Source organism: Malus sylvestris, chromosome 15, assembly GCF_916048215.2.
Source record: "Malus sylvestris chromosome 15, drMalSylv7.2, whole genome shotgun sequence".
NCBI lineage: Eukaryota > Viridiplantae > Streptophyta > Magnoliopsida > Rosales > Rosaceae > Malus > Malus sylvestris.
Window position 1 is genome coordinate 11,109,200 of NC_062274.1, and position 21,926 is coordinate 11,131,125.

General features: G+C 37.5%; 3 protein-coding genes across 4 annotated transcripts; 1 reads left to right on the forward strand and 2 right to left on the reverse strand.

Annotated features, from left to right (window-relative positions):
* Nucleotides 1–2,683: 2,683 nt before the first annotated feature.
* Nucleotides 2,684–5,129, forward strand: LOC126605206 (probable purine permease 5). 2 transcript variants are annotated; one of them, XM_050272577.1, is made up of 2 exons: nt 2,684–2,840; nt 3,938–5,129. In XM_050272577.1, the coding sequence occupies exons 1-2, from the start codon at nt 2,819–2,821 to the stop codon at nt 5,011–5,013; spliced, it is 1,098 nt and encodes a 365-aa protein (XP_050128534.1). In that variant the 5' UTR covers nt 2,684–2,818; the 3' UTR covers nt 5,014–5,129. The 2 variants fall into 2 exon arrangements, with proteins under 2 accessions (XP_050128534.1, XP_050128535.1); XM_050272578.1 differs by having other exon boundaries at nt 2,756–2,779.
* A 1,959-nt stretch (nt 5,130–7,088) lies between these two features.
* LOC126605214 (eukaryotic translation initiation factor 5A-2-like) lies at nt 7,089–9,194 on the reverse strand. The gene is made up of 5 exons (XM_050272584.1): nt 8,972–9,194; nt 8,084–8,206; nt 7,912–7,968; nt 7,561–7,635; nt 7,089–7,445 (listed from the first exon to the last, which is right to left on the reverse strand). The coding sequence occupies exons 1-5, from the start codon at nt 9,092–9,094 to the stop codon at nt 7,341–7,343; spliced, it is 483 nt and encodes a 160-aa protein (XP_050128541.1). The 5' UTR covers nt 9,095–9,194; the 3' UTR covers nt 7,089–7,340.
* A 6,163-nt stretch (nt 9,195–15,357) lies between these two features.
* Nucleotides 15,358–18,891, reverse strand: LOC126605189 (probable LRR receptor-like serine/threonine-protein kinase At2g24230). The gene has a single exon (XM_050272553.1). The coding sequence runs from the start codon at nt 18,194–18,196 to the stop codon at nt 15,614–15,616; it is 2,583 nt and encodes an 860-aa protein (XP_050128510.1). The 5' UTR covers nt 18,197–18,891; the 3' UTR covers nt 15,358–15,613.
* Between the last annotated feature and the right edge of the window lie 3,035 nt (nt 18,892–21,926).

Sequence of the window (21,926 nt, forward strand, 5' to 3'; positions counted from 1 at the left end):
GGTGTGGTTGTGAAATATTGGTACAAAGTCAAAAAATGTAAAAAGTGAATGGCAATGTGCTTTATTCTATCAGCTTCTTCAGAATATTTGCCAAACCAATTTGACAATTCAATCCCCTACAACCCCAACAACCATCCCAATCTCAGCCCAATTAGTTGGGCCAAGACTGCCTAACCAGGAGATTCTGACCCGACCCAGTACCAGAGTGGTCTGACGTCAGCATGACATCAACCACGTTAAAAAAAGTTGGAAACGTATTTGCCTTTTTGAAACCGCCGCCCTATGGAATGCATCCTGAATTTAGAATCGCTGCCTTGTGAAATGGAATGAGTATCATTCAATCACGTCCGTTCATCGTATATTATATGGTTAATTTTCATCAAATATTATTTATATTTAATTTTAAGTAAAAAAATTACAACAATTTATGAGTGCACGGTATACGATGAACGGACGTGATTGGAGATCTCTGGATCCTCACAAAGAGGATCCGGAGAGGATCCTCGTTCTTGTGAAATGCATCCTGAATTGCCTTTTTGACTTCATCGACGGATCAACCACGACACATTTCAGGACTTTGACGTCTTATGGGTGGTGTTATTCAAACTTCTTTTTACCTTTTTCGCTCCATTCAATTTTAACATTTGGATTAATGAATTAAAAAAGATAAAATGATATAAATTAATAAGAGATGAGTGGGAAATAAAATCGATGTGTGGATAGCATCACACATATTGATTTGTTTCTTTCTGGTTATGGAAAAACAATCTTTTTCATAACTCAAAACGCAACTATACCACACTACCAAAATTTTGATTAAAAGCTTCCAATTAAACTGCTTTGATTAAAGATTAAAGTTTAAAGGGAGATTCTTGCTAGAAAGTTAATATTGACTGCCAAGAACATAATCAGATAGATACAATGGTGGTGCTTTGCTTATTGAAAAATTGGTAATGTGCCCAAATCTGTGTGTGGAACAAAACTTACATGCCCGGAATTTGTATTTCTTGTGTCTACCACACTCAACATCTGAAAGATTATAGACTCGAGAGTGAGTTTAAGGTGGATTAAGAGGGTGTCGGAAGCATAAAATTTGAGAACTTTTTTACGAGTTGAGGTGGATTACAACACATGGGAGCTCCTTTTAAGGTCCATCTCTCCTACTAATCCCTTGAAGTGATCTAATGAGTGACGTAGACATGAGAATTTACATTGGTAAATCTTTTGTGTTTGTGGTGCCATTAAGTATTCACATGGTAATAATTTAATGATCGTATTGTACTTATGAGTTCACTAACAAGATGATATCAAGAAGGCTTCATGACTATGACAGCTCCCACGCCATGTGAAAATGGGTTGGGCTAAAATATAGACACATCCCATGCTTTTGGGATCGGGGGATGGGGCGGGCCCGGAGGTGCCCTTCTTCTTCGCCTCCAATAGGTTACATGATTACATCTGTGTGGCTTAAATTTCGGGGAGACTAGCGCAGCAACACAGCACGCCACCACGCCTTCCCACGTAAATCTTAATTTGATCCAAGAGGGAATCAAACCACGATTATTTGATAGGAGTAATTTTCATAACACGAGTAGAAAACAATCCTTACATTATGTGCCAATAATATTATGGACACGAGACACTGCATAGACGGTGTAGACGGTGGAACTCTCGCTATCACCCTCACCACGTCAATTGAAGATTCTCTCCGACTCATTTTCCAACTTCGGGTTCGAGAGGTGAACGGTTCTTCAAATGGTTCACATGACGAGGATGAGAGGAGACAATGGGGATACGAAAGCAGTATATTATGATATGCAAGTTGAAGATGAATGAACACGACTCGATGAAACACTGACAAATGCCTGGCTTGGCACCGAGTTCTGAAGAAGCAGGGGGAGAGGGAATGGTTGGTGAGGGGGATACTGAAGTTTTCCACAAAATTCAGATCATTTCATGTAAATTTCCTTTTAGGTGGTCGCGTGGGCTAGCAAATTTTGGGGAGTAAACATTTTACTTTACGAGGAATGCTAGAGAGGTATTCAATTATAAATTTAAAGAATTTTAATTCTTTTAATGAATTCAGGAGTATTCAATTAGGATTTTAAGTTATTCTCTAAAATTTAATGTGTATTCAATCAATATTTTAAGATAGATTATTAAAATCCTTAGAAATCCAGATATATTCAATCAAAATTTTAAAGAAATTTATAACATTCTAGGTGTATTCAATTAGAATTTGAAGGTAAAGAATTAGGAAAAGTTAAGAAATTTGAGAGAATTTGAGATATTTTATAATGTATTTTAAGCATCTATAAATCTCACTTCTCCCTATGAGATTTTAAGGGAATTGAATCAAAATTTTATATGAAATCTTTACAAATCAGTTAAACATCATAAAAATCCATGGATTTATAAATCCATTAAAATATCTTAAATTCCCAATTGAATACTCCCTACACTCATACAAATTAATTATTATAACACTCCATGAAAATTGACGTTAAAATGTAAAATAACAAATCATTTATAAAGAGTCTCTCTTTGAAAATGTCTGTGCTCTTTACCAAACGTGGTTTGTATGAGTAATTGCCTTCATTACTGGTATAAACGATGAGTGAAAGGCTGAATCCAAACACGTGGCCTTTCGTTGTCCAATCAAATATATAATACAAACAAATTAAATAATAGACGATATTCCTTCACAGCTCACAAGGAGTCAAAATTCAGAATACAAAACGTACGCCATTTCAATTTCCAACCTATCCCAGAATCAAAGGTATGCGATATGCATGGTCCTGGCTCTGAATCGTAACTAATGCAGCCGCTGCTCGAGTCGGGTCAGTCGCTAATCACTTCATTTTTACTTCATTTTTTTCTGGTGTTTTTTTTTTATAAATATATTATATTCCATTTGGTGTTGATTGGTTGCTGGGAAAAATGCATGACAGAAATTAAATAATTTAATTAAAATTTTCATTTTGTTTGTGTGTTTGTATAGATAACTTGTGGGGTGTGTGTATAAAACTTAAAAGAATTGGAATTGGAATTGGATTGACTAGAAATAGGCTAATTACTGTGAAGAAAGTATGTAAATTGCTGAGTGGAAATTACCCAAATTTGGAGTTATATTTGGTTCTCCAAAGTTCAAATCTTTCAGCTACACAGCTTGAAATTGAGTAAAGGGTAGGCCTCTTTCTGCTCCTGCACTGGAATCAGCTGCTTCAACTAGTATGTTTTCTGCTTTAGAACCACCTGCCATAGTTGTAGATTAAAAGAATACAAGACGAGAAGGCATTCGTTTTATGGATATGCAAAAGCTCGGAAATCGGGTTTATTCCTGTAAATTTTAGTTGGTTTGCTTTGAATTTTTGTGTAGAGATTTTGTTTGGTATAGGTATTGTATTTGGTTTCTTTACTGCAGTCTGCAGAGAGATTGTTTTGATGCAGTTTGCTTTTGGTTTTGGTTCCTAATTTCTTTTTGAGTTTGGTTTGGCCTCAGTAGATAGGCGTCGCGTGGACTTGGTTATTGAACATTCAAACTTGAGGGTCCGTCTGATAACCATTTCATTTCGCTTGTTCTTTGGTCTCCTTTCCTATTATATTTTTCCCTCCACTCTAATTCCTCTTGTTTCTCTACATCTGTATGGCATCATCACTTTCATGGTAGATTCAGTATTTTCCATTTACAGCATATATTTATGGCATTGAGTAATCTTCCTTTTCGTGGAACAAAAAGAGACGTGGTTAATTTGAAACCATGGTTTTGCACGGTTAAAGGGATTACAAGCATGTACATTCTGTGGGGACTTAAATCCCAAGATTTCATACCCTTTTTAATGAAGTTTTCTTGATTGAGTTTTTCACTGTGAATTCCTTGATTGTCGTTTAATGAGTTTAGCATGCGTTAATTCTCATGATCGTGAATTCATGTCAGGGGAAAGAATGGAGGAGGAATCGCCAAAACCTCCCGTTTCATTATGGGGCCGGGTTTCTGCCCTTGAGACAAGGGCTCGGGAAGCATACAAAAGCAAGCCAATCTCGCATTGGATTCTCCTTGTCCTTAGCAGTGGGGGCATGCTTATAGCGTTTCCTGCATCTAGTCTTCTTTCTCGTGTGTATTATGCCAATGGAGGCACTAGCAAGTGGATCATTTCATGGGTTGCCGTAGCAGGGTGGCCTCTGATTGCTTTAATCTTATTGCCTACGTACTTCGTCTGCAAAACGACCCCTACTCCCCTGAATTTAAAACTTACTGTTTCTTATATTGTGCTAGGTCTATTAAGTGCCGCTGACAATCTCATGTATGCTTATGCATATGCTTACCTCCCAGCATCTACCGCTTCTCTTCTTGCATCATCATCTCTAGTATTTTCTGCATTATTCGGGCACCTACTTGTGAACAACAAACTTAATGCAGCGATAGTAAACGCTATTTTTATCATTACAGCTGCTATGACCATCATTGCTCTGGATTCAGATTCAGACAGATATGGAAATGTAACTGATAAGCAATACATTCTGGGATTTGTGTGGGATATTTTAGGATCAGCACTCCACGGGCTTATTTTCGCTCTTTCAGAGCTGGTTTTCGTGAAGCTACTTGGTAGAAGGTCCTTCCATGTTGTGTTGGAGCAGCAAGTCATGGTTTCTTTCTTTGCTTTCGTGTTCACCACTATCGGAGTAATCGTGAATAAGGATTTTCAGGGAATGAAAAACGAGGCCGGAATTTTCAAGGGCGGTAAGTCTGCTTATTACCTTGTTCTCATTTGGAGTGTCATCAGTTTCCAGTTAGGGGTATTAGGGGCTACTGCTGTGCTTTTCTTATCTTCCACCGTTCTCGCCGGTGTGCTGAACGCAGTAAGGGTTCCCCTCACCAGCATTGCAGCTGTCATATTGTTAAAAGACCCGATGAGCGGGTTGAAGATCCTCTCTCTGATTGTTACGTTTTGGGGCTTTGGCTGCTACATCTATGGCAGTTCCTCTGCATCTTCAAGTAGAGATTCCTCTTGATATTTTGTTTTCTGGTTCATTTGGGTTTATATGTTTATCATATCCTAATGTAGTGAATTGCTTGGTTATCATACATATTCCTTCCAAATGATATAAGGATATACTTTTTATATGTATAGCTCTGCTTTTGTCTCAAAATTTTACTTAAACATTCGGAAAAAACGGTGAAGATTGTTTAAAAAGTCGAACTACATGTATCAACGTTTGCAAAGGATTCTTCTCGACAATCGTAATTGCGTGCATCAATCTAGCGTCTGCATCCTTTTTTTTTTTTTTTTTTGAGAAGAAACAATTTTATTAAAGAATAGAGAAAGACACAGAAGTGGATAAGAAGTCCACCAACTATATTAGAAAGGAAACTCCCAATAGGATTTGGCTACAGCAGCCATTTCTAGACCTAGCTCACTCAACTGCTGCTAACAAATCCCACAGTATTTGAGATAGAGAGCAATTATTGAACTCTTTAGTGATCGAAGCCCAAAAAGCTGCCCAATATTTTACCCTCCCCCAAAGTACTTCTGCCCCCACTTCAGTATAGTCTTCAAAAATCCTTTTGTTGCGTTCCAACCATATATTCCAAAAAATTGCCGATACCAGGCAACCCCACAAAGCTTTGGATTTTTTCCCTTTTCCAAGTGCCTTAAAATTTGTACCTAGTAGCTTGAAACACCCTTTAGGAATGACCCAACTTACTTTAACCTCCTGAAACAGTTTCCACCACAGTTGGATCGAGTAGGAGCAATGAAGAAAGATGTGATTTACACTCGCCTCCTTAGCTTTGCACAAGCTACACCAATGTGGGGATAAACACATAAGAGGGTTTCTCCTTTGAACTCTGTCGCAAGTGTTGAGATTCCCATTGGCCACAAGCCATACAAGTATTTTAACCTTCGGATGAGCTTTTGATTTCCAAATTTGAGAGTAGGGTGGATAATAGTGCAGAATCCCATTGTTGCTCAGTAATGAACAATAGGATTTGCATGTGAACAAACCTGAAGCTTCCAGATTCCACCTTATGTTATCCATTTTTGATAGAGACAAGCGAACCTCTTCCACTTTCTGTAATAATGTGGCCACCTCTTCTATCTCCATCTCATTCAGATTTCTCCTAAAGTCAAAGTTCCAACTCAAGGAATTTGACGAAACTTCCACGAAGCTCGAGATGTTATGACTGTGCTTCCTCAATAGTAGGAATAATCTGGGGAATTGCTCCTTCAGCGGTCCCCCTGCTAACCACCCATCCTCCCAAAACCTCATCCTCTCTTCGTTGCCCGCCTCAAACTTGCAACATCTAAGAAATTGATGAGAACTACTCGAAATGTCTTTCCATGGGCTACGACTTGAAACCCTTCTTGGAAGAAGTGCATTCCATCCATTAACTTGTAACCCATACTTGCTTCTTATCACCTTGTGCCATAGAGACTAAGACTCCATTGGGAATCTCCACAACCACTTAGACAATAATGCTTCGTTCTGATTCCTCAAATTCCCCACCCCTAGACCTCCTTCCCCCTTGTTTTTAGTAACTAACTCCCATTTGACCAAATGGGTTTTCTTACCTTCCTCCACGCCTTCCCAGAGAAACCCCTTCATTAGTTTTTCTAGACGTCCTCTTACCCCGCAAGGAATTTTGAACAAGGACATATAGTAAATCGGCAAGCTTCCCAAGACTGATTGAATTAGAGTTATAGTGTCTGCATCCATACGTCCCAATGTATCTAACAAGTCGCACTATACGTCAATACACAACGAGCGAAAATAAGCACGAAACGTGATGTCATAAAATTGACAGTGAAACAGAAATTCAACTCTTGCGAAGAAAAAAGGAAAACTAATGAAAAGGGCTTGAAAACTTTGAGTTTTAATGATAAGGACAAAATAAAGGGTATAGTAAATAGTACCAGGATTGACTTTTTAGTGTAAAAATGTGGTTTTTCGTTAAAGTGAACAGTACTGGGTGCTTTTCGTTAAAGTTCCCAAGAAAAAAAGGATGACAGTAACAACGATTCAACATGTGAAGCTTCAGCAACCAAAACAAAGCATCCGAAACATCAGAACATAAACCTTAACAAAGATTTAACATCAAAATATTTCATTTGTTGGAAAAAACCCAGAGAAATAGTATCATAGATATGCAGCAAGCCCCCTTTGCCAAGGGATCCGGCAGCTATAAATCTTCTTTGCGTCATCACTTTTACAAGCTTGGCAAGATAAAACACCATTTAAAACAAAGGTTTCATTGCACGGTTAATATGGTTCCACCAAAAATAAAAGTAAAAGCAAAGAACGTCTTGCCATCAGCTAGAGCTACTGCTACAGCATCATACTTAATTCTTCGGACCAATGTCCTTGAGGGCACAGATCTGCTCCTCACCCATGGCAGACATGACGGTCACCACAAGATCCTTTCCATCATTAAACCCGTCCTTGATCTATAAAAAACACAGAAAATGAAAAGCTTTAGTCGAATACGAAGAAAAGAGATACAAATTACAATAAAGCAACCACGGTATATGAGTTTTTTTCTTTGCTTGATGAGATAGATACCTGGGTAAGCAGACTGTCGTCAGTGGGAAGCCTCAGATCATCCTTGGTGTTTCCATTTTCAGTCAAAAGACTCACCTACAACATGTCGAACTCCAGTTAGAGCAAATAAAATGGAAGAAATGCATGTCAAAAGAAATATATAACTTCCGTTAACATAACACAGACAGAGAAGAAAATTATCGTGAAACTCCCAAATATAAATTCATGCATCAAAATCTCAAATAATAGATGATTCTACTGTCTTAAGTTTGCTTCCTTTGGTATCATCATTACCATCGAAGCGCACATAAATTCACATAACAATCAAAATTTCTGATGACATCCTTGGAACTAATTGTCAAGAAAACTTACAAAGCCATCCTCAGAGATATCAATCAGCTGGTAGTCAGTACGGTTGACATGGGGAACCTGAAAAAACAATGATAAATAAGCGGAGAATGAATGATCCAACTTAAAACCAAGAAATACAACACATACAAAGATACACAATTTCACGAAAGACAAATTTCTCGAAAGCAATTACATCACAATTGTGGGACGAAGGAACAATATCTTCAAGCTTCTTTCCATTGAAAATATCAATTGCCACAAAGTGACACTTAGCGTGACCGTGCTTTCCAGTTTTGGAGGTGGAGACTTCAACAACCTGTAATGAGAGCAAACATGATTTTAACTGAGAATGGATTAATCAAATCAAGCATTCATATAGAAATAATATACAAGGATGATGAGCACTAAAATTTCAGTTTTATTAGTTGGTCAGATAAGAAAAATTGGGATTTACGGTTCAATTTACAGCACAAAAACTTTAGATATCAATAAGGACCAGTTGTATTTGTGTACAGAGTGTGTGCGTTTGTGCTAAGCCCCAACACAACAAATCTAGACCTACACAAAGATGCCATGGATTTAATTGCCAGCCCTAATAATTGTAGCAAACGAATGCGCAATACCGAGTTTTACTTGTGTATGACTGTATGTGTGCTACGTGATAAATCGATTGCGTCCACAAGATTCGTTACTGACTACTCCCTCTGAGTACCCAGCATGAGAGCCAAACATTAACAACAAATTCAAAAACACTAAACTCCCAACAAATAAATTGCAATCCCCAAATCTTTCGATTCGACAACATCACCACCATTAACAACACAAACAAATAAACAAATAATCATCCGCAACAATAAACATAGGAATTAACAACACAAACAAATAATCATCCACAACAATGAGATCATGAATAATCAAATACCAAAACCAAATCAACAAAATACACAGCAAAGCAAACAAATTCAATCAAAGCTTGAAAACCCAACAAAGATCTGGCGAAACCACAAAACCCAGATGAATTTTGACCCAAAAGCCCTGAAAAATTGCATCTCGAATTCGAAAAATTAGGGAAGAAATAAACCTTGCAAGGTCTGGCCTTGATGACGATGTAGCCATTCTTGCGGATGGTACCAGCCTGCTGGGGATAGGTCTTAGATGCGCCGGCGTCGGCCTTGGATTCGAACTGGTGCTCCTCGTCCGACATCTCTCTGCCTCCGAAGTTGATGACCGAGCTTCTCTGTCCCCCTTGGGTTTTCTCTTTGTTTCTGCTAAAACAACGAAAGAGGGCGACTTCTGGTTTTGGGACTGCAACCGGCTCTATATTCCAAGGTTTCTAGGTCATCTGTTAACCATGGTTACTCAGATCGATTCTCCACCGTTGGATCTGTTATAAACTTATCCAAAAAGAATAGAAGAAAGAGGACGTTATCCATCCCTTTCTTTTTTATTATTATTTTTCTTTTCAATTTTCTTATTTTAATTTTTTAAATGAATTATAAATATATGTTTTCACACAGATAAATAAACTAAACTCTTGTGAGCTAAATAAATTATATGACTAAATACTTATAACGGCATATTTTTTAAATATGAGTGTCAACAACAAATTGTTCACGATTAAATACTTATAATTTTTAGTGCGGTTAACTGCATATTTTCTAAATATGAGTATGAACAATAAATTGTTCGCATTTATTGAATGTCTTTTAATAGTATGATTGTTTGCCATCCATAAGTTTTACTGAAAATGAAATTAATCATGCAGAAAAATATCATATAAATAAAAGTTATATATATTTACTTGATATAATTTCACTCGCCATCAAATCGTAGCAAAATAGTAGAATATGCCGCATAGTGATGGAATTTATTTTATTTTTTTGGGAGCAAAGTGGTGGAATATTTTATCACTATCAAATTCACCACAGTTCTTATCATAGTTGAACTAAAAACCACTAGGTTGACTTTTACGTGTTCTCCGGAATAGGATTGGAATTCAGATGATGAATTAATCGTGTTTGTTCATCGTATATCATACGATTATAAATATTTTAAATTTTAAATTTTAAATTTTTAAATTTTAAATTGAATATAAATAGTACCTAACGAAAACTGACTGCACAATGTACGATGAACGAACACGATTGATTGATCTCTGGATCTCCACAAAGAGGATTAGGAGATGATCCTTATCTGTGTTTTCCATATTAATACTTATTCATAATTATAAAGAAAACTATTTTTTCTCAATTTTGTCTAAATCCCTTTGTTTCTTTACTCTTTTTTTATTTCTTTTTCCTAATTTTAAATTGTCTTATTCCACAAATTCATGGTCTCACAAGATAAATATTTTTTTTAAATAAAATCAGTTCGTGACTTCACCACACAGCAGTCTACTACTCTAGGAGCCAATAAAGCTCATAGTGATGCCTCCATTGCTAACTATTTGTAGTTTATCGACGTCAGGAATTATCTTATAAATATAAGGAAATTTTAACGAAAAACTCATGATACTGTTCATTTTAACGAAAAACCATATTTTTAGACTAAAAATCAATTATGATACTTTACCCTTTATTTTGTTCTTATCATTAGAACTCAGAATTTTCAAATTATTTTCATTAGTTTTCCTTAAATAAAAATAGCTCACACTAAACTGTTCACGTCTCTCCTCTTTTAAAGGATGCCGTATTGGACTTGGACCGAACTAAAGAATCATATGCCCATTACAACTCTTCATGGGCCCATCAATTATTCCAACGAACAAAACCAATTAGTTAACCATGCAAAAATGCTATATTTTCCCATATTATTCCACAATATTTTCTTTTTCTTTGACCAAAGATTTTTTGAAAATAAGATATATAATATTTTATTGAATAAAATTAATTACAATGCTGGAGCAATATAATTTTGAAAAAAAACAATCGGTTCCTCGATTTAATTTCAAGAGATATTGAAATAAAAAACATTCATGACACCATATATAGGAGTAAAACTTCTATAATTATCAGTACGCACTGGACCGATCATGTTAAAGAAATGGGAAAACAATGTAGGTAAAACCTAAATTTGATGACAAAATACTTCATCATCATTATGGATTCTTTCATATACCATTCCATTCCACTATGAGTTTGAGGCTTAGGGTTTTAGAGATGGAAAGGTTATGCAAAAAGGTGTAAATGAAAGGGAGAAATTGTGTATAATTATGCTACGGGTGCCATTGTGGCATGGCGTTCTATGTTAATGATACTATCATAAAGGAGAAAAATTTACACGTGATATTGTATCATTGAAACAAGATATCACAGTTCGATGTACTTGTGCTAATTAGAAGATATATCAATTATGAATATATGTGATTTATTTGGTGTCTCTCTCCGACCGCTTGTGTTATATTTGATATTGCATCTTCATGTGGAGTGACTGCGAGGGACCATTCCCTTGCTCAGAAAAAGGGAGAGACACACTGTAACGTCCCGACCCGAAATTTTTTATTTCGAAATTTACATTTAATGGTAGGGCAAAAATAAACTCTTGATTACTTACTACCATTAATCCCAATTTATTTAATAAATTCTTAATTTCTCACAAAATCTATAGCTAAATTTATTTACCAAAAACATAGGATTAATCTTTAAACTAAACACCCAATCCCTTTTCTTATTTCTAATTTTCGATAAAGATTAATCTCGGTTATTTTAAGGCTGGATCTAACTCTCGTTAGACTACCTACATACCCTTGAACGGGATCAAGCATTTCGTAGTTCACAATTTCATTTCTAGTCTATTTTAAAAAATATTCAACTAGTGGAAATATTCAATATTGAACTTTAACAATCGAATCACATTGAATGGATACTAATTACGAATTTAAAATATCGAATTTTGTGTAAAAAGGCAATATCGGCCCATTGGCCACGCGCCGTCGCCGCCGATGGTGGTTTCCGGCGAACAGAAACCAAATTTTCCGACTAACTCTAAAAACTACCAAATTTTATAGACAAATAGTGTAATACCCTGAAAAATGTAAATATAGGAATTTGGTATTCATAATTATGAATATGTAAAAAGAATTGGGAATTTATATTAATTCATAAAATTTTCGCTTTAAAGTAAACTAGTTACGAGGTTTAAAGTTTGGATATTAATTATTGAAAATCTGTAGACCTTTCAAGGTCAAAATTTATGTACGGAACGCAATTTGGAGATATAATGAAGAAGTTATTAACGCTTAAAGTCAAGGGTAAAATTGTAAATTTATCATTTATAAAATGCTCTAGATTTTTTGAGCTAGATCTAGAAGGCCACGTGTGTGGCCCAGATTAAAAGTAAGAAAAGTTAGGCGGTGGAGATGGAAGATAAAGGAGAGAAATGAGGGAGAGACAAGCCAATGAGGAAAGGGGGAGATGAGTGAGGGACCAATGGGGAGAGAGAACCGGGAGGGAAAGGAGAGGAAGAGGACAAGGGGAATCGAGACCCAGGCCTTGGTGACCCGACCCGGTTCAGCACCACACATATTTCCGACGGAATTTCACCCTTTTTTTCCGGTGAATTGGGTCAAACAACCATTTGGAAACCCCTCCACGACCTTCCGTCTCCCTATTACCACCAAAAATCATGAAGTTTGGTCTTGAAATTGGGAAGAACACACCCGAGGGTGCCGCGACCTACCTTGCTTAAATCCCACCAAATCTGAAATGATTTGATTAAATTTCCACCACCAGTAGACTCATATTAACCCCAATAACAAACCCCAAGCAATGGTTGGGGCGTCGGAGTTTGTTTGAAGTCGAATCAAGGATACCCATTTCTAGGGTTCCAGCGGGTTTGGGCCAAATTGGAGCCTTTCTAGACAAAATTGGATTGGCCATAGGTATAAAGTTTTCTCTACTCTTTGAGATCTTCATTTCTGTAATTTTTGAGAATTTTTAGAAATAATTGAATTTTTCGGCCAGTTGAGGCGGCCAACCGCCACCCGTGGCGGCAGGTGCGGCGGCGCATGGCCAGGGAGCTGACAATTGTTCTTTATGCGAATTTCATTATTCTAATTATGTTTTTGAGATCAAAATTGATGTGGTTTGAATATTAATATGATTTTGGTATATGTTGGATTAACTGCATATATTCAGATTTGTTTAATTTTGGAATTAGTGAACTACGAAATGCTTGATCCCACTCCAGGGTACGTAGGCAGTCTAACAGTGTTAGATGCAGCCTTAAATAACCCGAAAAATAATTCTTACAATGAGAAGTGTGTTATAAAAGGAAATAGAGACAAGATGATAATAAATTTGTACGTTTGGTGTTTAATTTTATTTATTTATTTATGAATCAAGGTCGGAAACAAGACATAGAATTAAAGGAAGGAATTTAGTAAATAATTTGAGTTTTTACCTTATTTTTTTTAGTCGATTTTGAATGTAAGGTAAGGATTAGAGAATTGACTATGGTAGAAAACAAACAATTAATGGTAATCAACTAAACATGATTTTTAAGTTGGGCCTATCAAAAGTAATAACATCATTTCCCGAATTAAAGAATTTATTCGGGGCGGGGTGTTACAAGTAGAGTTCAATGAGAGGAACAACATTCATGCCTGGGCCAAAGTCTAATTCGACCGGGAAACACCTGAAATCGCCCTTGATTCGCCAGAAACCGCCACCGGCAGCGGCACGTGGCCAGTGGGCCGATATTGCCTTTTTACACAAAATTCGATATTTTAAATCCGTAATTAGTATCCATTCAATGTGATTCGATTGTTAAAGTTCAATATTGAATATTTCCGCTACTTGAATATTTTCAAAAATGGACTAGAAATGAAATTGTGAACTACGAAAGGCTTGATCCCGTTCAAGGGTACGTAGGCAGTCTAACGGGAGTTAGATGCAACCTTAAAATAACCGATATTAATCTTTATCGAAAATTGGAAATAAGAAAAGGAATTGGGTGTTTAGTTTAAAGATTAATCCTATGTTTTTGGTAAATAAATTTAACTATCGATTTTGTGAGAAGTTAAGAATTTATTAAATAAATTGTAATGAATTGTAGTAAGTAAATAAGAGTTTATTTTTGGCCTACCACTAAATGTAAATTCCGAAATTAGTTTCTGAAATAAAAAATTTTGGGTCGGGGCGTTACACACACATGTAGAAGAAATGGTCCATCCACATAAAAACCAAAGCCTATAAAAAACTAAAACTACTTTGAGCCACTGACACTATGTTCTAGCGGTATTCATGTTATGTCTGTTTGTAAGTGATAGGTTTTAGATTCGGCTCCAATAAATAACAAGTTCGACACAATTACTATTGCCCATTTTGTGGCTTAGCTCAACCTCCGCCCCTAATGTCGTTGTCTCCGGAAAAGAAAAGAAAAACTTTGAAATTAAATCCTTAATATATTGTTAATTGGGGACCACTTTGTTGAATAATTGAATTGGTTCTCATGCATGTTGCACATAGTGCGGTTAATTGAGTGTGAATTAGCCTATCTACTAAGCATGAATCATGTTTTTTGTTTTAAAGCGACCTGCTAGTGGCTTTGCCACGACAGTCCATCTTCTTGGGAGTTGAGAGACTCACATAGACATTTCAGCATCTTCTAGTCACTACGTGTGATTCATTAGCACCATAAACCTAATCCAAAACATGCTGTGTAGAATATGAGCTTGAAATTCGTTCCCAACTATTGGATCATCCTGTAGTGGTTACTAAGCATGAATCTTTCGCATTTTGTTTTTTGAAGAAACATGCGCTCCTTTGCAAGTTATTATGACGAGGCTGGCACTTGGCAACTTGGCATGCATGCCATGCTGCTTCCAATTCTACCAGTACGAAATGTCCTTAAATGAGTGTGATTTAGCCTATCTCCTAAACCAGTCGTGAAATTTAAACTCATTTAACGGATTAGCTGTCCATTGTAAACAGTAACATCTAATCCGGTAACAACACTCACGAAGCTGCAGTTTGGCACCGAGGGAAAATACGCGATTTTCGTATATGTTGATGGACATCCCGTGTTAACAAGCACATGTAGTTTTAATGTGTAGGGACGTACGTATATACATACACAGCCTGTAAATTTTGCTTTTGGTTTAAGCATCGATGGTTGACGGTGGAAAAAGGTGGTCCAGGACATTACTGCGAGTGCCAGAACGAGCTAGCTCTCCTGGCTCGTCTGTGAGTCTCTGACTAACCACCACTAGGTTCCCTACCGCTACCTGCATCCTGTTCGTGTGCATAAAATACTGACAGACAATGTAGCATATCGGACAGGCAACGGAAGGAATTCACCATCAATGTTCACGACAGATGAGAGAAACACAAATCATAAGTTCATAATTAATACGAAAGATTTCACATCGAACGAACTAGTTTTGCTTTAGAGTTTAGTCTACAAGGCTTCTCATAGAACCAAATCGGTAACCAAGTTACGAAATTCTGATAAGGGTACTGCAACATCTGAACAAATCAAACTCCTTTGTATACAATATATATTAAACTTCCATTTCATGTCACCAGCAATGAGAAACGAAAGGAAAGAGCGAGTGCACGACATGAAAATTCCAAACAGAATTTCCATGGCTACTGTACAATTTCTCAAGGCGGAAAAGAAGAACTGACTATAACAGCCAACAAGAACAAGCTAATAAGTAGGAAAACAAAAGCTAAACCAAAAACACTCACATATTCCTTTTTTCAGCTCAATTTGTTCTTCATTAGATACATGTTTGCTCGATATCTTTAAGAAGTCCGACAATCTGATGCATGCTTGGTCGCTTTGAGGGAAGGTCAGCTGTGCACAGATATCCAATCTTCAGGGCCTCCTCCATTTGGTCATCTGGCCCTGTGTCACGAATTTTTGGATCAATAGCGCTTGACCCTTCGTTCTTTCTAATCAATCCTCTAACCCAGCTCACCAAGGTTGCATCTTTCTCCTCTGGATAGTCATCGCCATATGGCTTCTTCGAAGTAATCAGCTCAAAAAGAACAACTCCAAAGCAATACACATCAGATTTTGGAGTTGGAGAATCATACTCGGACTGAGAAAACTCCGGTGGCACATACCCTGGTGACCCTCGAGAGATCTCTTCATCTAGGCCACTGCCGAAAATCTTAGCCAGACCAAAATCAGATAATCTAGGCTCTAAGTTATAATCCAGATAGACACTACTAGCTTTAACGTCTCTATGAATAATCGGAGGTGAGCAACCGTGGTGTAGAAATGCCAGTGCTCTGGCAGTGCCAAGTGCAATCTTGTGACGGAACCTCCACGATGTTAACAACCCTTCAGAACCAACATTTTGAATGTCATTGTTGTCTTCCTGTTCCCAAGTATCTGTGCTCCAATCCTCTGTTGTTTGCAGTACCCCGAGTGGCAAGTCATGAAGCAAATTCTGTAGATTCCCGTTCTCCATGTAGTCATAGATAGCAATCCTTTGGTCCCCGGCCAAGCAATATCCAGTCAATGGAACAAGATTAGGGTGTTTGATTCGACCGAGATACTCAAACTCTCTTGCAGCTTCCTGGTCTGTCATTGTAGAACCGTGGACCAAAACTTTCACCGCTACATGGATTCCACCCGGTAGAAATCCTCTATAAACTGGCCCGAATTTCCCTTCAGCCAAAAGGTTTCCTCGATCAAAGTTCGAAGTTGCAGATAAGAGGTCTGAGAATGTGAAATTCAACAATGGCTTCTCGAAAATCACTACAGGTACTGAATTTGCTTGCTTAACATCTGCAACCCATGTTGTGGAATCGGTCTGGAAGGAAAAGGGGCCTGATACGTTTTGCTCTTCCTTGTGTGAGGTTTGTTTTACCTCCCACATTCTGGTTTTCCTTCTGCAACCAACTGCTAGAAACAGCAAACCAGCAAGCAAGCATACCATTGAGAAGGTCAAAACCAAAGCAAGCTTTAGACCCTTTTGCTGCCTAGCCTTATTGGATTGTGCTCTAAAAAGGTCCGGTTTTGCTGCAATGGGACAGCTGTTTGTTGAACCAAAGAAAGATGCTTGGAGGGTTGCATTGGAAATTTCAGAAGCACAAAGTGTCAAGTTATTGTAAGAGAAGTTGAACCTCTCCATCCAAGGGAGTTTCCTCAAGAGCGATGCAGGGATCTCTCCGCTTAAATTGTTGTTAGAAACATCAAAAACTTGGAGATTTCTCAAACTCAGCAATGGGATTCTGCCTATGAGATGGTTTTCAGAAAGATCAAGTGTGTTCAAGTTACTCAGCTGGGAAATTTCAGCAGGAATACGACCCGTAAGACTAGTTTTCGACAAGTTCAGGTACTCCAAACCCGAAAAAGTTTTCACATTTCTCCGGAATTTCTGCCTTGTAAAATTATTGTGGGCGAGATTAAGGTGTTTGAGATTCTGGGATTGAATCCAATCAAGTAAAATTTCTCCACCAAGCTGATTCTCAGACAAATCTAAATAAACCAAACGAGACCAATTGTAGCTAGCATTGAATTGTACCTTTGAAACGTCGCCTTCAAACCGATTCCTGCTCAGGTCTGCCACCTCCAGCAGCTCCTTAAACACTCCCATCACTGAACCCTGAAACACATTCCCTGAAATGTTCAGAGAAGTAATGGAATTCATCTCCGAAAAATCGGAGTCCCGGCCTTGAATCCCATTCCCAGCAAGGTTCAATACTTGGAGCTTAGGCAATGCGGCACCAAATCCATCTGGAAGAGAACCGTTTAACCGATTCGACGAAAGGTCAATCCAAACCAGAGACTGACAGCTCAAAATTCCTGATGGGATGCTCTTCTCAAACGAATTTCCATTGAGCTTAAGAACTCGCAGACTGGCAAGTGAGCTTATATCTGCAGGAATCTCACCAGAGAAACTGTTGTTGGAAACGTCGAGGGTTTCGAGCAGACCGAAGTTGCCAATGTTGTTAGGCAACGACCCGGAAATCCGGTTGTTGGAGAGAATAAGGTGCTTGAGAGAACCTAGGCTCCACAAATCCGAAGGCAGACTGGTGATTTTGTTGCTGCTAAGGTTTAAAGATTGGAGCTTTGTGAGCTTTCCGATGGTTGTGTCCGGAATCGGACCGGAGAGCTCCAAACCGGAAGCCTCAAATCCGATAACATTGTTGGATTCACAGAAAACTCCTTTCCACGAGCAAACAGGTGCAGAAAAGTTGTAGAGATTGGAAGAAGAAGATGAAGAAAAAGAACCCAATTGTTTCAAAAACTCAGAGACAAAGAACCCATCCGTGTTGGGCTGTTGGGAAGCTAATGGATTCAAAAGCAGGGAAAAAACTAGTAGAGAAGCAAAGAAAATATAACCCATTTGGAAAAATAGTGCAGCAGAGAAAAGGATGTGAGAAAGTTTAAACCTTTCTTTCTCTCTCTATCACTTTCTCACTCTAGAGCTTCAGAAGCAGCATTGCAGTAACATAAATGGTTCTGGGTCCATCTCAGAAGCACTTGCTTGGGGACTCTGCAGCTCCATTAAATCAACTGCAGAGTCTAAAAGAGTGGGTTTTGGGTTTTGGAGAAGAGAATATTGTTAGGCTAAAACTCCCCCAAAAAAAAAAAAACAAGAACTTACATGCAGGATTTTGTTGGGTTTGTGGTCCTTGTTATCCTCCTAAGAAAAACCCCCAAAAAAAAGCACTGGGAAAATAAGCCAATGGGTGAAGCAGCACATGCAAGTAACAAACTTATTGGGTTCTCAAAGAGTTGACGGTTTTCTGGGGTTTGGAGAGTGGGGGAATGTGAGCTCACCTTTGGTGGTTTTGCAGGTCCATGACCATGAAATCCTGCAGAAACAAACAACTAAAAAGAGGAAGCAATTTTGTCTGTGTGTGTGGAGAAGTAGAATATGTGAGCAGCAGCAAGAGGAGGAGAATGCTCTAGTTTTTGCTGCATATATTTTGTTTAAAACAAACAAACAAAGGAGACTGTCATGTGATTTTAAGTGAAATGAAAACAAGGAGACCGTGAGGAGAGAGAGAGGGAGAGGGAGAGGGAGAGGAAGGAGGGTATATTGGGAACGAGAGATTTTTAAATGTGATTGGAATATAAAGCGCAACATCACATGTTATTGTACAATTGGAAACACGCTAAAAAAAAATAAAAAAATAATTCCTTCAATTGTACAATGATATGTAGCGTTCTAATCTGTGTTCTGGACACACTGAAAATCCGTTAACGGGAAAGAAGGGGTAGACAGGAGTTGAGCTTCATAAATGAGAAAGGTTTTAATGGAGGGAAGTAAATATCTAGTATTTGGGTTGATGACAACTTTATGTTGGTGGGAATTCAGTGATGTTCTACATGGAGTGTTGTTTTTTTTCATCATTCATTCTTTTTCTCTAATTAAAAGTTGGTTGATATCTTTATCAGATTGAATTCCAATTAGAAATTGGCAAATTGCTACTATAGAAGCTAATCACCATCTTTTAATAGTGTTTTGTTAGAATACTGCCAATCAAGTGTATTATGTAGTGTTCTTATACACTATGTAGTAATTATTTGTTTCTACACAAAAAAAAAATTGAGTAGAAGTGTTTGATTAAATTATTCGTAAAATAATTTTTACAAAAATATGAACACATGTATTTTGCCTTATTCGGTCTTATTCCGGTTTTACTTTTAAGAGTGTATGGACGTTAGTTTTCATTTTGAAAAGTATCAACCTTTTGAAAACAAAATTTTTTGTTTTTTTTTATAATCAAAATAGAACGGACAGTGCTAATGCTATTCCCACATTTGTTTTTACTTGTTACATTACATTGTTAATTTTTTACCATTAATCTTTTTGAAATCATTCGGTCTGAAAACCAAAAATTGAAAGGAGTATATAATAAGTGAAAATAGGTATGTGTATAATATTATCCAAGAGAAATTATGACCATTTCCCCAACTTTCCGTAAAGCATGATGGACAATCAGTTCATACAACTTTTACTTTGACATTTAAATGTATTGATTTTCACTTTAAATAACTTATATATGAACTCATGATTTGCCCTTAATGACGTTACGGATAGAAATCATCTCCGGATCTCTTCCTCCAAATCCCAAAGATCAAGTAATCCGGACCTTTAAAATTTGAACAAACGGCTAAAAACAGAGAAGTGAGTAAAAAGTTTTAAAAGCTATAATAGTTTTTAACCGTTGGATCAAATTTTTAAAGGCCCGGATCACTTGATCCCTGGGCTTTGGAGGGAGAGATCGAGAGATGATCTCTTTCCCAATGTTACAAGTTGATCAAATGAAGGGAAGTGTGTAATTTGCGGAGTAAAATTCTCTCTCCTCATATTCTCTTTTCCTCTCACACTTTGATGTTTGTCCCTTTGTTTTTATTAAAAAATTAACACAAGATGTTAATGTGACTTAATCGTAACCGTTCAAATAAAAAAAAAAAAAAAAGACATAAATTAGAAGGAAAGAAAATCATACTCCGTAATTTGGTGGCGGGTGGGGAGTGGGGGCGGGGGCGGTGTTGGCGGAATATATTTCAAAGGATTAGCTTAGAAATGGTTGGTGTGATGTAGCGTTTTGTTGACTTAAACATATGCACTTCAAAAAGGTTCTCCCAATGAGATTATGAGTCCCACCCATTTCGATTAAACAAGTGATTTACACCCTAACCCATCATCACCATTAATTATACTTAATGGTGGGTCTGGTCTCTTAGTAAAATTCAAGAGACTATGATCACTCCCGTCAAGAATCAACCATCTCGATTGTTTATTTGGAAAGGAGCTTTAAACACCCCACTGCAACAATATTCTAAATTAATAAGCGATTTCTTATGTTTCAACTTTTATATATTTTAGCCGGCACTGACTAAGAATATTGAAATAGTGGCATACCGGTATAAGTAAGTCTCTCTCGTTCAATTAGGGGGGGTCAATCACATGATTAGAATTAAAAAACAGCTGTAGTGGTGTTGATGATTGAGGAAACTAATCCGTGTCTTGTTTCTCTGTATCTTTCGTTCCTCTGAGGATTTGGCTTGGGGTGTGACTGAATAATGAAAGTTAATAGAATATAATTACTGTAGTCATGCTGATTTAGACACCTTTGCATCGATCAAACTCAAGGCACATGAGGGCTTTGACAAGTTTAGACGACGACCCTTGTCCTAGTGGAGAAAGAAAACAACAAATTAAATTAAGTAATTATGCAGGTAGGTGTTTGCACATGGGAAAATGCCCACTTTGTCAAAATCTTAGACGGTATCGCTTGTGATTGTATTTGATAGAGAAATTTGTAAGTGTTTTTTGATGGATACGGTGTTATCTTCATTAAAGGGTGAGAGAGTCGACTATGACTCACATGATCTATCCATAATAGTTTGGTCCTTCGTTTTTGGCGAGATTGAACATAAAATCTCTCACTTACAAATGAAGAGAAATACCAATAGACCGCTGTGCTAAAAACATTTCCAATCGGGGATCTATATTGAGTTGTATAGAGATGTCAAAGTAGTTTACATCCCACATACACATCTCCAAGATTGGAGATTCTCCAAGTGATTAGCGTTAGCGTTGTTGTGAAAAAAGCACTTACGCCATGAAGCATTTACGAACATAAGTGTTTTCTATACCGACATTCCAAATAAGAATGATAAAACGGCATTGTATAGAAAGTGAGTTGAGCAGATCGGGAGCACGCCAAGACCCAACAAGAAAGAGAATGGAGGAAGATTACATCAAGTCGTAATAATTTGCACTGATTGAGGGGGGGTTAAGGTGAGGAGTAATAAAAAAACCACCGACACACAAGGACTAATGATAATTGAAACGACCAACCCCCCATAACACTTGGTTTCATGATATTGCCAATTTGCCAGCTGCAAACCTACTCCTCGGACAATCATGCTCTGTCACTGTTGTGTTACTTCTCCACGAAGCCGCGAGCACATAGCATGAGTTGGCAAAATCTTGGGTGTAACCGAAAGTATTTTCCTCTCACCAACTTTCTCATCAAGAGAGAGAGAGAGAGAGGAGGAGGATATACCCCCATTACACGCTTAGAAACTTTCCTAAGAGTTGCACCCATGCAAAG